This window comes from Mirounga angustirostris, unplaced genomic scaffold (genome assembly GCF_029215605.1).
Source record: "Mirounga angustirostris isolate CCGP_5_RB_7025 unplaced genomic scaffold, mMirAng1.0.hap1 SCAF_6, whole genome shotgun sequence".
Lineage (NCBI taxonomy): Eukaryota > Metazoa > Chordata > Mammalia > Carnivora > Phocidae > Mirounga > Mirounga angustirostris.
This window is the reverse complement of record NW_026991714.1, coordinates 12,247,853-12,265,525: the sequence shown is the minus strand read 5'-3', so window position 1 is coordinate 12,265,525 and position 17,673 is coordinate 12,247,853. Positions and strand designations below refer to the sequence as shown.

The 17,673-nt window shown below is 36.4% G+C and overlaps 1 protein-coding gene across 1 annotated transcript in view; it reads right to left on the bottom strand.

The window, feature by feature from the left end:
- Positions 1-17,673, bottom strand: part of EPRS1 (glutamyl-prolyl-tRNA synthetase 1) — a 67,286-nt gene that overhangs the window by 44,073 nt on the left and 5,540 nt on the right. The window contains exons 3-12 of the mRNA XM_045876874.3: positions 16,307-16,406; positions 15,292-15,448; positions 13,636-13,775; positions 12,224-12,318; positions 7,729-7,855; positions 6,833-7,025; positions 5,096-5,267; positions 2,880-3,113; positions 1,511-1,595; positions 1,033-1,092 (exon numbers count right to left, since the gene is read on the bottom strand). Of these exons, the coding sequence (XP_045732830.1) occupies positions 1,033-1,092; positions 1,511-1,595; positions 2,880-3,113; positions 5,096-5,267; positions 6,833-7,025; positions 7,729-7,855; positions 12,224-12,318; positions 13,636-13,775; positions 15,292-15,448; positions 16,307-16,406 (1,363 nt within the window). The remainder of the gene's footprint in view (positions 1-1,032; positions 1,093-1,510; positions 1,596-2,879; positions 3,114-5,095; positions 5,268-6,832; positions 7,026-7,728; positions 7,856-12,223; positions 12,319-13,635; positions 13,776-15,291; positions 15,449-16,306; positions 16,407-17,673) is intronic.

Genomic DNA, 17,673 nt, shown 5'->3' with positions numbered 1-17,673 from the left:
ATTTAAAACCTTTAAAATTTGGGTTATTAATGAAAAGTACACCAAATTAACTTTGCCTGTAAATTCTACTTGTATTTATTATTAGTAACTGCAGCAACAGAAAGAACCAATTAATTCCTTTATGTATCAAAAACACACAAGACTGAATAAAACAAATTCAAGACACATGCGAGACAAGCAAGTATTTCTTGAGGCAAGGCATCAGCACAATCAAGCAGCAGTAAGAAAAAAAAAAGTACAGAACACAATCACAGAAACTATAGTTTAAAACATGGCATCTTAATGATTTGCCTTATTATAGTGTCTAAGCATCTGCTTCCAATTGGTAATTAACAATGTCAATATGCAGTATTCCTTATTTGACTTTCATTTAAGAAACCGTTAAAAAAAAAGCTAGATTCAATAAGACACAGGAATTAAAATTAGTGAACCTTCTATACAACTGGGTGAAACATACAACTTTCAAACTCTGTCCTCTCAGCACACAAGGGAACAGTGGAATGAAGTTAGCCAAATCTTCCCCTTGCCACAAAGAAAACTAGAGGACACGTTTCTTAAAACTAGGAATAATGCATTTTCAGTGGATTTGTATAAGCAAGTCTTTTATATAAATGTGATTGTGCTTCAAAGCTGTATAACATCTCGGGTTATAACATGTAATATGCTAAAAGCTATGTGCTAAGTAAGGCAAATAAAAGCGTTAAGTAATACCTTCTTACAGAGAGCTCGCAGCTTGAAAGCAGAAAAATGAAATGCAATGTTCATAAAAGATTTAAGGAAAAAACTGTTACCACTCCCCATTAACTCCAAGTTAATTTGTTTTAATCATTGTGACTTGTTTGGTATAGCTAACAAGCTTAATGCTCTTTATAGGTTTAAGAAAGGAAAACATTCCATTTTCCTGAAGGTCTGCAAAATGGTAACATTCTTCACAAAATTTTCTCTACAATGAACACACTAATGAATTCTACACATATCATATTATTCAGGAATTAGGCACAAGAAAGGAGGACCAAGAGTCAAAACGTGTACCTTTTTATTAAATGCCCAAATTTTGTCCCATTCCATGTTCACAACTGAACGTGAAGAGCCCTAGAAAATCAATAATAAAATGATTTAAAAGGAAAAAAGTATTCATTAGAGTATTTCATTTAAGCTAAGCATGTTATAAAAAAAATAAACCCAATAAATACTTGCAAATTTACTTCCACTGGAATATGAAACCTAGTATGCACAAACAATTTGGTTACCCTGAACAGCCAGTCAAGAGCCATATATTTCACTATATAAAAATACTACAGGCTGCCTTTGTTCCACTTCAGCTTACAAGAGTAGGACATTCTCAATTTTCCACTATTATAAACATACTCCTTATAAAAAAAAAAAAAAATCTGCCCTTGTGTTATAAGGAACAAGGAATAGAACAAACAGGAATAATAGAGACTAAAAGGATATTAATAAGACACTTGAAAACTAAAACAGAGAACCTGGAAAACAAAGTGTAGGTCACCTGAGCAGCAATAAACTGTTTCAGCCCTTCAACAGTCATCCCTCTTCTGAGCACACCACGAACAGTAGGAAACCTTGGGTCATCCCTGGGAAATAGGGAAATTTGTAAGTGCCAAGGAGATCTTTTTAATGTACAAACACAAGCAGTACAAAATACCTTAATGAATAATAAATTATAGTCAGCTTGTGAAATATTTGGACTGAGTTGTTTATATAATAACTGGGTAGATCAAATACCAGGTGAGCCCACATTCATGGAAGAGGAAAACTGCTTACTAGTCAAATACTGCTCAGTAAAATAAATGCACTACTAGAAATAGTAAAACACATTTCAAAAAAGACAGAGGTGACATCTTCAAATATGGAAAACCCATGCATTAGAACATTCTTATTTGCTTTTAATTTAACAAATATTCAAGGTCCCTATTCTATATACGACCATGAGAATCAGATAAGAGATGGTATCATGTCATCCATGTATGAATACACTTCACAAAGTCCTTTGGGTTGTAAAAAATATATACATTGTTTATTAACATTCTGCAGAAATTTGCAAACTTTAGTTAAGTTTGCAATAAAACTCTCTGCCGGGAGCCCAAGATAAACTTGCCTTTTATCAGATTCGGCTCTACAATAAACCAGTATAAAATACATATTATTCAACATATACTTAATATTGTCACTATTATGTGATGCTAACAGAAACTAATATACATTCCTGTTAATTCGGATAAAAAATATTCTTAGACTTATCAGCATGGTAACGCATCTGAACAGGTTTTATTTACACAGATATATAGCTACAAGATGACTTTAATTTTTATACTCCACTTTCTCATAGAAATCCTGTATAGGTTATTAATATGCTACAGAGATTTGCAAACTTTTCCTAGGTGCTGAGTCCTCTGGGAAACCAACAGCTCCACAGGATGGGTCTTCAACACCAAGGCAGAGACCATTTACGTCCTCACCTCAACTCAGGGCATTTTTGGCCTTCCTGGGACCCACCTGAAAAGAAAAGCCTCAGAGCCTCAGCAGAGTGTGGAGAATGGTAACCAGATATACAAAGGACAGAGTCACAACTACTTGTCTATAAAATGCTAAGATCTGCAGAGAATACACCCTTGTGTGTTTTGCATTCCCATGCACCAGGGTCCAAATGGGTACTCCATGTTTGTAGCACTAAAATAAAGGGGAGAGGTAGGGGGTCTTGATGTGTTAGATGAAATAAAGGACTAGAAACCCTAGAGGCCTACCCATTCCACCTCTTCCCATTCACCCCCTACCCCCACCCCTCAAAACAGTTTTAAAATCACTGATAGACCATGTTCTTACTTCCTCCTCTCAATTCTAGATAACAGTAAACATACCATCCATCTACCAATCCTTCGTTGACAAACCATGTGAGTTTTCTTTTGGAAAGCACTGTGTTGTTGAGATTTAGTCGACTATATTCCCAAATATACGGTTTTCTTATGCCTAAGGCTTCAATAATCCAATAAAACTGTTCATCTCTGTCATGGTATTCTGTTGTTCTCAGGGCATGTGTAACACCTTCAATACTGTCAACTATGGGGCAGGCAAAATCGTATGTCGGATAAACACTGGAAAAAAAGGGAATATATTGAAAAGCAAAATGAAGCATTCTACCATTTCCATCTTAGATTATGTATTATAAGAAGCAATAGTAATTTGAAATATAATTCCTTACAAGTTAGGAATTTCTTAAAAATCAACAGGTTGTATTACCCATAATATTCAAAGTATATCAAAATATTATGTCTTTCAGAACAATAAATCAGTTAACCCCTCAATATTGAAACAAAAAAGCAAATTTGCAATTTAATAGACAATTGGGTATTGATTGGCACAGCAAATTCTACAATCATACTTCTGTAATGGCCAATGTATAGCATGGTAGAAAGCAAAAAGCAAAATACACCTGATCCTTCAACACCACAAATTAGAACTGCATGGGTCCACTTACACATGGATTTTTATAAATACAGTGCAGTACTACAAAGGTATTCTTATGATTTTCTTAATAACATTTTATTTTCTCTGGCTTATTTTAAGAATACAATATATAATACATATAACGTAAAAATATGTGTTAATTGACTGTTTATGTTATCAGTAAGGCTTCTGGTCAATAGGAGGCTACTAGGGGCGCCTGGGTGGCTCAGTCGTTAAGCGTCTGCCTTCGGCTCAGGTCGTGATCCCAGGGTCCTGGGATCGAGCCCCACATCGGGCTCCCTGCTCTGCGGGAAGCCTGCTTCTCCCTCTCCCACTCCCCCTGCTTGTGTTCCCTCTCTCACTGTGTCTCTCTCTGTCAAATAAATAAATAAAATCTTCAAAAAAAAAAAAAAATAGGAGGCTACTAGTAGCTAAGTTTTTGGGGAATCAAAAGTCATATAGAGATTTCTGACTGTGCAGGGGGTCGGCGTCCTAACTCTCTACATTGCTCAAGGGTCAACTGTACATAATAATTCAAGGGAATTTTTAGCCTTTCAACATCTTAACTAATCCCACATTTGAGTAAATACCTAAGCTTAAATCTCCTGTAATTAAATGAATTTAAGAACAAAGCATATTCTTCTGACAAGTAAAAGAGAAGAAAAGTAGGTTAATTAAAATCACCCATTTAAGATGAAATAGTCTTAAAAACAATTCCTGATTAAAATAATGAACACAATGTGCAAGTACTTTTAATTTGAATTTTAACAAATATAATATTGCATTATGCCTTCTAATTTTTGGATATAACTTCATTAAAATGTTACTGCATTATGCTTAGCAATTATTTGATACTGAAAATGTGTACCCAAATTCACTTTTCCAAATGTATTCAAAGTATTTGCTTAGTAAAATAAGGAGGAAGCACCCTGTTAAAAATGAAAGACTTATGTAAACACCTGTAACTACATGTATAAGGTGTTTGTCTACATATGGACACACACATGTACACCCACACGTTTAAAGAAAATTACACTGGCTAAACAGGTTAGCATTTACATTCACTAATCTCTTCAAAAGTGTTGATTCAGCATTTATATGTAGTAGGCTTCTTCAAAGTATAAAAGAATATTCTAGTTACTTTATAAAAGTAAATTAATAGGGGAGGGGAATCCATTTAAAGAAAAAAATCATTAACTGAAAACCCACATAGAAACCTAATCAAAAGTAGAAAAAAGACACATACTTTCTTATTGTAAATTTTCAATTCTATCACTTTTGTGAATCAATTTATGCCCAGCAGAATCCAAGTTTATAAGAGGAAGAAAAGTATCTTTATCTAAAGATACACCACAGTAAACCTAATCAATACATAAAAAGCAACTTTAAAGCAGACTGAAGGACTTTTATAGATGGAAATGATCTTAGAAATAACCTAGCATAACCTTAATCAATAGGTGAGTAAACACCCCAAGAGATTAGATTACATGCTTTACCAACAGCAGTTACTAATCTCTGGATGAACAAAGATCAAAGTCTCTTGACTATTCTGCATCTACTCTTTATTTACAGAGATCATCAAAGCAAAATCGTAGTAGGCTACCAAGCATAATGAAAGAGATGCACTCACTTGTATTTATTTCCAGTTCTTGGATGTGGCTGAATTTTACAGCGATAAAGCGTTGGGTCTCTCATACATCCATTGTTACTACTCATGTCAATTTTTGCTCTCAGACAACAGGACTGACCAAACTGGCTTCCTTTTTTCATTTCTTCCCACATTTGCAGATTCTTCTCAATAGCTATGAAATGATAATTATATCACAGTTTATCTAATGTATTACTAATCTAGTTGAATTCAAATTAGTTTAATAGTCCCATAATTTGATACAAATTTTCATATTCTATTTGTATATTATAAGCACACTCCACTAGTTTAAAAGTACTGTAATAGTTCTAATATCTGGTATGAAAAGTAAATGCATCATTTTCTTATGAAAAAGTCTCACAGAACACTTACAAAATATACTCTATAAATATATTTTTAGAAGTCAAATCAACACATTCCAATGATGTAGTACTGATTAAGGGTAAGAGAGAGAGCAAGAGGCCTGAAGGTTTTTCTCATGCTGCATCTCCCATTTTCCCATCACAGCACAACTGGCCAGCCCCTGACCCCCTCAAATTTTAATACCATGCCCAGGTAAAGAGCATGGCTCGGGCTGCGAGCCTGAGCCCATGGGCTTGCTGAAAGCCCTGTCAGTCATTCCAGTGGAAAGCAGGAGACTCTTGGATTGAAAAACATGAGAGATCACAGAAAACAATGACACAAGTTTAATCCCAGAAAAAAGAATTCTATGTCCCAAGTGGCTATGGTTCTATTTATGTGAGAATATTGAAAACCTGTCCCATGTAGGTAAGAAAGAACTATTACACGATTCTCTGTGGATGCTCCTGAAGACAACGGACACATTTTACCTGCCCTCAAAAAAATCAAGTGAGGTCTAAAAGTACAGTTAACTGTATTTGAAAACGTAGGGAAACTTAAAAAAGAGAGAGAAAAAAGAAAGACTTCTGTAACAAACTGAATTTACTATACACTTGCCAAGATTTAAATTCAGTATTGTGGAAATTATGGCAACATAACTGCAGAATGAAAATAGCCTTATTCAGTAGCTCAGGGAACAAGTAATGAATAAGAAAGATATGCTCTTTGGGGCGCCTGGGTGGCTCAGTCATTAAGCGTCTGCCTTCAGCTCAGGTCATGATCCCGGGGTCCTGGGATCGAGCCCCGCATCGGGCTCTCTGCTCAGCGGGAAGCCTGCTTCTCCCTCTCCCACTCCCTCTGCTTGTGTTCCCTCTTTCGCTGTGTCTCTGTCAAATAAATAAAATCTTAAAAAAAAAAAAAATAAGAAAGATATGCTCTTTCATTAAGTAGTATTTCTGAGGTATAGAGTAGTATCAAGCTTAAATGTTATAATCAATATTATATTCACATTTACCCACATCTAAGAAGATGACTTGGGTACTAATAACATGATCATCAAACCTTTTATAGAAAAGCTAAGTATTTAAATTGGGAGAACTACAAAAAGTTGCAGAACTAACCATTCAAATGGAATGAATACAATGCAGAAGATGGCACTTAGTAAGTGGGACACTAAGGGCACACACACTTCGCATGCAGTTGTGACGCCCACAAAGTAAAAACAATGTAAAGATGATAAAAAGAATGCTGTGATGAATTAATGTATGAATCATATTCCCAAATGTGTCTCAAATCAGCATCTTTCATAGAAATCTTGTTCTACTAAAGAACAGATTCAAAAATCAACAGTTAAAATACAAAACACGAAATGTGCCTTACAGTTTTTCCTATGCTTGGATTCTATCCTCTGCTCACGTTCTGCTTTCATCTGCTCAGCAGGAGTATCATCCACATAAGCCTTCCCTTCCTGAATTAGCTTCTCTGCATATTTCATTATAGTTTCAAAATGATCCGAGGTATAAGTAAATTGATCTGGTTTGATATGCAACATTGCAACATCTTCCAAGATAACCTGCAAAAAGAATCCAAAATAACCATCAATTTATCTTCTGCATTTTCTTGTGTATTTTCAGTCCTTGATAACTGCATTTGGGCAAACGTAATTATACACCATCAGTCAAAAAAATAAAATAAAATAAAAAGCCTGAAAATGGTTGTGCAAGTTGTATATTAGATCAGAAAAGAAAAAAAAGATATTCATTATACTAGTCTCCAAATTTGCAGCTGAGAAGGCTGATCTCATGATGGAGCTTTCCATTTACTCTGGAAAACTGGTTATTATTGGTCATACTGACAATCATTTGCCCTCTCTTTGAATATATTGCAGTGCTTCTGAATAAAGAAAATAAAAGAGGCTAGGAAACATTCCCAATTTTCCAACACCTACTTAAGTGTTTCTTTCATTCACACACTTAACAATTGTATGACAAAAAGGAAACCTGCCTCTAGTGACCAATTCATTTAAGAAACTGGTACTTACAGGCAAATATAGCACACTTTGGTAAATTGTACAATTGAGGAAGAAAAAAATAAATTGAAGTTTTTTTGGTATGGAGCTCAATATTGCTTGGCTTAGGTCTCAGACACAAAATATACAGAGGAGGGAAAAAAGCAGCTATGAGAACAAACTTATTTTCATACCATGAAGGTATCAGGTCACCCTCTAATTTTCATTAACTTTTCTGACAAAGGGTCATCACTACACCTTTAATTACCTTCTCAAAATCTTCCTTTTCTTTTTCAGGATTTGTGTCATCAAATCTCATGATCAGTTTCCCTTTAAAGTTAACCTGGTAGTGCTGGTTCAGAAGAGCAGCTTTTGCATGCCCAATGTGTAAGTAACTAAAACAAAAACATTTCACAAAGAAACTCATTAACATGTTTTAACTAAATATTTAAACTTAACCTTTTGAGGAGATGAGGACTAAACAAAAATCCTAGTTGGTACTCCAGTCATATTTTATTTTCCAACAAAAAAGTACTGTGATAGAAAATCTGACCTTCACAGGAAGAAAAAGACTACAACATTTATAAAATAATCACAAGAAACAATTTCATATGCACAAGTTCACAAAGGGAAAAGTTATTTGTTAATATTACCACCTTAAGGAGAAAAAAACAAAACAAAAAACAAAACAAACAACCTTAAGGAAAATCTTTTTTTTTTTCTTCTCTTACAGAGGGAACGAGCGGTCATTTGGTTAGAGGAAAACTGCCTCCGAGACGGCTTCCAATGCTATGCTCCGCGGGAGTGTATACTCTCCACTAAGACCTGATGCTACCGAGAGCCGAGCACCCACCTCATGCACGCCAGCCAGAGGCACCTCTGAGGTCACCACTGCCGTGTGAGGGCTCCATGAAAGGGCACGTGGGGATCAGGAGGCTGCAGAGGAGCCACTTACTTCTCAAGGCGTCCGTTTTCTCAGAAGCCAAAATAAAAGGATTTTAGCTAAAGGACCTTCCAGTACCAACACTCCGTGAATCACAATCTATGAAAACACTATTCTGTTCCTATGGGCAGTTGGCAATTATAAGGAATAAAATATGTCACAGGCACTGCTGATAATATTCTAGATCAACATTCTCCTCTATCAGCTAAGTGTGTAAAAAGCAGTATCCTACACCACCACTGTAGAAAATACCCTTTCCTGGGCAGCAAATACGGCATGAATCAAGGAAGCTTAATCATCTCTCACGAATTTTTACTGGTTTCCACTAATGGTAGCCATGGTCCCACTGCACTAGGTCCTAGTTTGATGCCAACCTGATCTCAGCTGGTATCAACAGGGGAGGGGAAAATACAACTCCCTGCAAGTCTTCACTTCAATTTTTAAATCAATCCACATTTTCGAAATTCACACAGCATTCTAGATCGATGATTCAATGTTAAGCATATATATGCACACAGGTTAACATAGACAAGTACAAAGCAATGCATTTAGGGTTATTCAAAACTTTCTGCATAATATAAAAGGCTGTCACTGGTAACCCAGATGAGATTCTAAAACAGAAAAAGGACATTAGGGAAATACTAATGAAATCCAAAAAAGGTATGGAGTTTAGGTGATAATAATAATAAAAAATTGATATTGGTTCACCAGTTGTGACAAAGGTACCAGACTTAACTGGGTACAGTGTATGTGGAAACATTTTGTACTATCTTTACTATGTTTCTGTAAATTAAAACTACCCCTAAAATAAAAGGTTTACCAAAAATAAAATAGAACAAAGGACTGTGAGTTCCAAGAAAGAAACAAACACTGGGGCGCCTGGGTGGCTCAGTCGTTAAGCATCTGCCTTCGGCTCAGGTCATGATCCCATGGTCCTGGGATCGAGCCCCACATCGGGCTCCCTGCTCGGCAGGAAGCCTGCTTCTCCCTCCCCCACAACCCCTTCTTGTGTTCCCTCTTTCACTGTGTCTCTCTCTGTCAAATAAATAAATAAAAATCTTAAAAGAAAAAAAAAAAAGAAACAGAAACACTATCTTTAGTCTTTGTTCAAAGTGTCATACCTGTATCATGCTATATCCATCATTAGGAAGAAAAAAAAAACAACAAACTAATTATCACTGACTACCCATACTATAAGACAGTTAATGTGCTAGGCTTTACATAAAGGAATTAATTTAAGAGAGGTCAGGAAATTGAACCATTACCTTAAAGATACTGTTTCTGAATCTGAAATAATGTGTGTGGTTCTAACAATTCTAAATGTCAAGAAAGCTAAAAGGACTATAAAATATTCACAAGGTAACTAAAATAATCAGCTCAAGAGACAACTAGCTAACTAAAGAAAGTAAGATTCATGCTGCGTCAGTTAGTACAAACACCGAATTGGGCTTCTGCCACATGTAACAGATATAGGCTGCAGAATTTTAAGTCAAATGGACTCTAGAGCCAAATAGCACAAGTTTGGCAAACTACCAAAATGTTGTAGGAATGTTTCTGAAAACATTTGTAAAATGCAGCTATTAAAGAGCTTTCCTCACAGGGCTATTAAAACAGTAAATGTACAATGCCTGGTAGTACCTGCACATAACAGGTTAGCTAAGAATAAGAACAAGGGCACAAGTCAAGCCTTCAGGGCGCCTGGGTGGCTCAGTCAGTTCAGCATCTGCCTTCAGCTCAGGTCATGATCCCAGAGTCCTGGGATCAAACCCCTGCATCGGCTCCTGGCTCAGTAGGGAATCGGCTTCTCCCACTTCCTCTGCCTGCCGCTCCCCCTGTTTTTGTGCTCTCTCTGTCAAATAAATAAATAAAATCTTAAACAAACAAACAAAAAAAGTCAAGCGTTCTGGCCTTTCATGAAAGACACAGAAAAATAAAATGACTAAAAAGAAACATTACAGGGGGGAGCCTAGCTGGCTCAGTCAGTAGAGCATGCAACTCTTGATCTCAAGATTGTAATTTAGGGCGCCTGGGTGGCTCAGTTGGTTAAGCGACTGCCTTCGGCTCAGGTCATGATCCTGGAGTCCCGGGATCGAGTCCCGCATCAGGCTCCCTGCTCGGCAGGGAGTCTGCTTCTCCCTCTGACCCTCCTCCCTCTCATGCTCTCTGTCTCTCATTCTCTCTGTCTCAAATAAATAAAATCTTTAAAAAAAAAAAAGATTGTAATTTAAAGCCCCATGCTGGGTGTAGAGATTACTTAAAAATAAAATCTTAGGAAAAGAAAAAGTAAAGAATTCTTTAGCAGTATAAAGGGATATGATAAAATTATGAATAGTAAAACAAAAAACAAACAAAAAAAGACGAGAAAACCTGAATACTGATTTATATTCCAAATCCCAAAACTGTATTTGGCCAAGAGCATGGTCTCTGAAATTGATATAATTTATGGCAGACAAATGTACTTCATAAATTATAAAGATGAGGCACTCACTATTCTAAATGACAGTGACAAAAAACATAAAGAGAGTCTAAAAGGACTAATGTTCAAATGCCAGAGCTATAAACAGCCACTGCTAAGAAAGTGACTTTAGCAAACCACTGAAGTCACTACCAATGGGCAACCAGGACCTCTCACACTAAGTACAGAAGAGCAGAATACTGGGCCACAAGGACCCAAGATGTCTGTGGGAATTAAAGCACATATGGTTAAGTCTTATTTATGGGATTCCACCCAGTTAACTACCAATCGACCACTTAATAATTTAGTCTGTGAATTTTCCAAATTCATTATTTCTCCTTCATCTTCTATTTATCCTTCATTTCACCACCTTCATCAGCAAACTTAGAAAAGCAGAGAGAAAAAGTGGAATTCTAAAACAGATTTTCCTGTCAGTGGTGCTTATGAAAAGTTTGTGAAGAACTACTAAGAACAGCTAAAATAAAATGGTTTTCTTCCTTATCTGCTTTCTATTGTCTACACATTCCACTTACCACAAATGGGTAAGAATTTAGCCATAAAATACAAAATCTGAAATTAAACAAAATTTAGGGAGAAAAAATCACCTCATTTACCAAATATGGCACAATTCTTTCCTAATGGCTAAGTTCCTGAGGCTAATTGCTTTAATAAGACACATTTTATTGTATTACTCCCACTGGAAGAGCGCTATCACAAAGCTTGTCCAGTATGCTCAAAGAGGCTGATGCATGTGTGAAGGTGGATTCCCCTCAGCCCAGGGCAATGCTGGGCAAGGCCTGGGGCAGCCCCAGGCTGGTGGCCACCAGCCAGAACAAGTCTTTTTCTCCAAAGAGCTATTCAAATGTTATTATTTTCTTTCGGTGGCAAAAGTGAAAGGGGTTAGGAAGCCTGCTGGTAACAGAAAAAACTGAAAAGGAATAGGCTTTTCAGGATGCCCCTTTCTTTATTTCAGAAAAAAAGTAACTTAAAAATAATTCTGCCATAACTTCTGCTAACCGAAAGAATGCTCAGGGTACAAATACAAATCCTTATTAAATGAGAGCTGAAAAATTTCAAAATGCAAATAAAACTTAAGACTTTATATTTATGGGTATTCTCTATAATTAAAATTCTGTCTGGGGTAAAATAACAATTGTCTAATTAATAAGCTAAAACTTCAAATTTAATACATTAACATCAGCTGTCAATAACAGACAATTAAGATGTTTAGAATTTTGATTCCCATAATTAAAATCTTACTTATTTTCTTCTATATTAGTATTCTAGTAATATTATAAGTATTTAACTATTTTAAGCTTTTCAAATAAATATATTCCATTGTAATTACAAGTTACATTTTCTTACCCACTAGCCTCTGGAGGAAATCTGACAGTAACCTTTCCCATCTCAGCACCTGGAAGCTCAACAAATTTCCCAACATCTTGTTTTTTCTCAGGTGTCTGAAAAGCAGAACAGAAACAACAAATACAGTTATATCATTAAATGTTTAAGAATACATTCATCCAACAAATACTTCCTCAGTACCCACTATGTACCAGGCATGGTTATAAGATAAATGAGGACTTGAACGTTGTCCTTGCACTTGAGGACCCAAAACCTTGTGAAGGATGTAAACAAAACCAACCACTGGTAACAGAGATATACATATATATTTATAGAGGGCTGTTAGAGCAGTCAGTTGAAGTTAACCAATAGCCTTTTCATCAGGAAAAGCTTAAAAGGAGGTAAGAACCAAGCTGGACCTTAAAAAATAAGTGGAAATGTGTCAGACGCAGAATGTGTAAGGGCCTTCTTTCTAAGAAAAGGAACAACAGCACAGGTAAGACACAAAGACAGTGCGATGTCCTTGAAAAGTTAGAAATGCATGTGGGGTGGATAGGCAAGGAAGCTGAATTGTTGACAAGGTCCAAAATATGAAGCCCCTCATACACGTGCTTTTAGGTTTTAGGCAACGAGGAAATCCCAGGGGTAATGGGACCATTTATTTGTGTTTTCTAACATGATACCCAGGACAACGCAGAGGCTGAACTAGAAAAGACAGAGACCTTGGATGAGATTATGGTATTAAATCAACCAAGGGGTAATGAGGTTTCAATAAAAATCAGTAACAGTGGAGACAGAAAACGTATCAATAGATATGAGAAGAACAGAACTTGGTGACTGATTCCATGGGAAAAATGCTGAAGAATGAGTGACGATTTTTAGCCAAAACAACAGAGTGGACTGTGGTGTCTTGATCCAAATAGGCAGTAGTTTTCAAATTTTTATTGCAATGGAAAAGAAACTTTAAGTTGAAACTTTACTACACGTGCCTAATATGTGGAACAGATCAAAGCAGAGAGACTCTGGCTGGGGAAGAGAATCTTTTCTACTGGACTTTACATCACATCCTCCTAGAGATTAACAAAAAGGCTCTGCAGAAGCCCAGGACTCAATGGCCAAAAATGAACAAACAGGAGAGTTGGGGGGAAGAAAAAATCATATAGCTATAAATAATGAGATTTTAGTTACTTGGATTTTGGATTTCCTAAGGGACATACATTGGATGATCATAATATTTTAGACATATAACTACAAAGATTAAGGCTTTATGGAGTTAAACAGTTAAAGGCAAGCCAAGACTTAACAGACTCCACAGATTTTTCCAAGAAGATTTTTCACACATGAAAAGAAAAATAAACCATAAGTAGGAATAATTTTGTTTTCAGATCTATGGTCTCACACCAACTAAGATATCAGCATTTAAAAAAGCTTACCACTTTAGCTTTGGTCGCTGAAACATTCCACTTGGTACCTACAGACTGGAAGGCCTGCTGGGCTTCGAGAAAGCCAAACCAGCGTTTTACGTGCACTGGAGCTTTGTTCTGTTTCAACTGTTCTTGCCATGCAGCACTGCCTATTAGCAAAAATAATTTTAAAACCATTCAATAAATCCACAACTTTAAAAGCAAAGTTCTAATCGTGGTTAATTTAAGTAAATGAGATGGCTTAAAGTTGTGCTTCTAAAAGGGTGCCTGGCTGGCTCAGTCCACAGAGCACACAACTCTTAATCCCAGAATCTTGAGTTCAAGCCCCATGCTGGGCATGGAGCCTACTTTAAAAAAAAAAAAAAAGTGCTTCCATAATGAAAAATTTGCAATCTAGGTATACACTGAAATGTTTTCTAGTATTTTAATATACTTTACAGAATTCACAGAAGTTAATTAAAAATATTTTTGCTGGGCGCCTGGGTGGCTCAGTTGGTTAAGCGACTGCCTTCAGCTCAGGTCATGATCCTGGAGTCCCGGGATCAAGTCCCGCATCGGGCTCCCTGCTCGGCAGGGAGTCTGCTTCTCCCTCTGACCCTCCCCCCTCTCGTGCTCTCTCTCATTCTCTCTCTCTCAAATAAATAAATAAAAAATAAAATCTTTAAAAATATATATATATTTTTGCTGTACTAAATCCTGCCCTCACCACCACCACATATCCACTATAAGGCCAACGTCATATTTCATAATTAAGGAAAGGCTTTAAGTAGATCAACTAGAAAACAAAAGTTTCCTATCAAGATCAAGAAGTAGCTCATTTCTTCAAGTGTAGTATCAAAAGTAGGCAGTGAAGGAAAATTTAATTCTTTAATATCAGAAAGTTACATCCTTAAGATATTATTCTTTCATGAATACTAAGTCAAAAATCAAAAAAGATGAAAATGTCAAACCTATATATGAAAACATCTAATTAGAAAAGGCCTTCAATTTATGTTGGTTATTATTATAACAATTTAACTGAATTCGGAGAAAATTTTTAGCCACAAAAATAGTACACACAACATAAAAAATCCCACATGATGCAGATTTAAAGAATGATAAAACTTTCTGGCGTATTTGCTTCAGGTTTTTTGTTTTTATTTTTTTTAAAGAAAATAAGCCAACAAAATTTAAGTCCTCTTTATACCTCTCATCAATCCTATAATCCTACCCTGTTGCCAAGTAGTCAGAATAGAGAATCCGTGACCTCCAGGAGGAACAACTCCAGATCACCCCCTCAAACACACATATACCTCTACTAAGTGATCAAAGACAACAATGCCTGGAGTAAAGGAACAACTGAGACAACAGAGGTGCTGACATAAATGGGATGAAGGCTTCTTCAGCAGGACCAAGGTCAGCTTCACAAGCAGAAGGGAGTTGGGTTAGTGAGAGAGAAAAGACCTCTCAGGACAGCAAAGGATTGGGAAATCCTGTGCCTGGACAGGAATAAAATAGCCAAAGCAGTCATTCCTTTGCAAGGAAGTCCTAAGTGACTCTCTTTCTACACACACACGTGCGTGCATGCACAATACATATGTGTATATGTAGAAAAATGCACACTTCTTATCCAGCAAAATATCAAGTAATAAAAATAAAGCATTCTTCAGGAAGAATAGATGATACCTTTTAGGGTGGCCCAAACACACAAATCTGCTAAGCTCAAGGAATTTCCAACTAAGTATGTTCTCAGAGACAGGCAATGATTGAGCTCGTTGATTGCAGAAGTAAACAAATTACATGAAGACAATTTTGTAGCACTAAACTCCAACCAGTGATCAATCTGTGGACATAAAAGATCGAAAAGAAATGCACCTCAGGGTTTAGATTTAAACAAACAAATGACCTCAGAATCATGCCTAATCTCATCTCAAATTACAGGATTTGCCATTATATGGATTTAATTTTGGTTGCCTGAGATCTAAATTGGCATTTAAATGAACAAATTTCATTGTTATAGTTCTGTGCTTCTCCCCCGCCGCCCCCCCCGCCCCCAAGGAGTGCAGACAAGCACTTCAGAGAAGAAAAAGAAAAACAAAGATTTGAGAACTGGCAGCAGGAAGGAATAACCCACTAGGTGATACTTAGCCAAAACCAATAGGTGATACCTAGCCAAACAGATTCATCTACCTGTAAAATTTAAAACTAAATGCCTAGGCAACTACTCTTTGTATACTGAATTTCATAAAACTTAGGAGAAGTGGAGCTGAATACAAACAAACAGAAGGCATCTAAACAGCAGTACTGGAAGTTAATCTACTGCTGCTGTAATTAATTAAAGTGTATACCTAGAAAGGAAAAGGGGATCCAAACTACGTGTGTGACCCTGGGAAAATCTCTTAACTTTTCTAGGCCTGCTGCCTCACCTGATTCCTTCCTGGGAATCTAGGAAGAAGACAGCACTCACTGACCCAACGGGACAGCTGGTATGGGATTAAAAGTTCAAACTTAGGAGACCTTAGGTGTTTTTCTCCCCCCCTCCGAAAATAAAAACAGGATGAGAATTCCTTAACTAGGTCTACCACTAAACTCCATGAATATCCTTACATAGAATAATAGTACATAAGCCAACAATAAAATGAAGTTCTCAAAAGAACAGAACATAAATCAAAACAAACCCAAGGAAATGTTCATTCCTTACCTCAGTATGTTCCAGCAGGTTAGAACCATAGAGCCCAGCTGTCGTTGCAACTCGAGCCAAGTAGCGAAGTATGGAATTTATGTCTGTGAATACCACATTTCTAGAATACAAGCATGAGATAAAATATTACCACAGCTCTAGCAAATCAGTAGCAGTCATGAGGCTTACAAAGAAGTATAAAAATATTAAACCTTATATCTACCATGTATTTTCAACTACAGTTTAAAAAAAATCCACCTAATGTATTCTTTACTGTATCTATCAAACTCCAATTTGTTCTGAATGTTCAGCCAAATCCAACAATTCGGTTTAGAGTGAACTATCTATAATGCTTTGTCCTTCTAACTATTGTCTATTCAGTGGTGGAAAAATGAAAATATAACTGGGATATCAAGATCAATAGCGATTTAAAATAAATCAAGGCAGAGAAATCAAGGATATACAGTCATGAAGAGGCTAGCTGTATCAACTTCCAAGTAAAGAGGACAGCTCAAACCCCATCAAAACTGTTCTGTAAAAATGTTTTTAAAAGACACACACACCCATAAGGAAAAAGAGACTAAGGAGAAGAAACAGTCACAATACAGTTTAAGAAGCTACACAGCAGGTGAATTCAACAAGTCTGAAGAAACTGAATTTTAAGTGGGTAGTGGACAAAGCTGAAAACCAACCCAACCCAAATTTTAGAATCCACAAAAGACTAATGAATCAATGGAATTGAGAGTGAACTGGGGCTAAAATAAGGAGGGGTGGTATAAAGTCTATTTACAAATCAGTGGGAAACAGACACCACCAAACCCTATTCTGTTCAGCTGAACCACTCCTCTTACTCAATCTTGGCAAAAACTGAAGCCTTATTCTCTAAAGAGTAAAACAAAGGTCTCTCAACTGGGGGAAATCTGGCACAGCTGTGAACTGGGTTATGCAGGTAACTGGGAGAATGAATATATACATATTAGATGCTGAGATCCATAGCCTTCTTCCCACCCTCAGCTTCCAAAATATTCTGGCATCAACTCTTTATCTTCCAAACAGGAGACTGAAAGTCTTCACTAAATAATCTGATCAGCCTAAGAAGAAATAACTAAGGATACTAACATCAGAAGTTCCCGCTAAGTGAACCATTCAATCAGACCATCACAAAGTATGCTCAGAGCTAACAAGTCTACCCTTGAATTCAGAACTTATAAACAGCTTTAAATTCCAGTTAAAATCTGAGAAGGTCATCAGGAGTTACCAAATATTTGAAGAAAGCTTTCAACTTGAAAGACAGTAACCAAAATAAACACAGAAAAATGCAACTTAGGCAAATTAGGGAGAAGAAAATTTAAAAAGTAAATAAATTTCCTTTAAGCAATGAAACAATA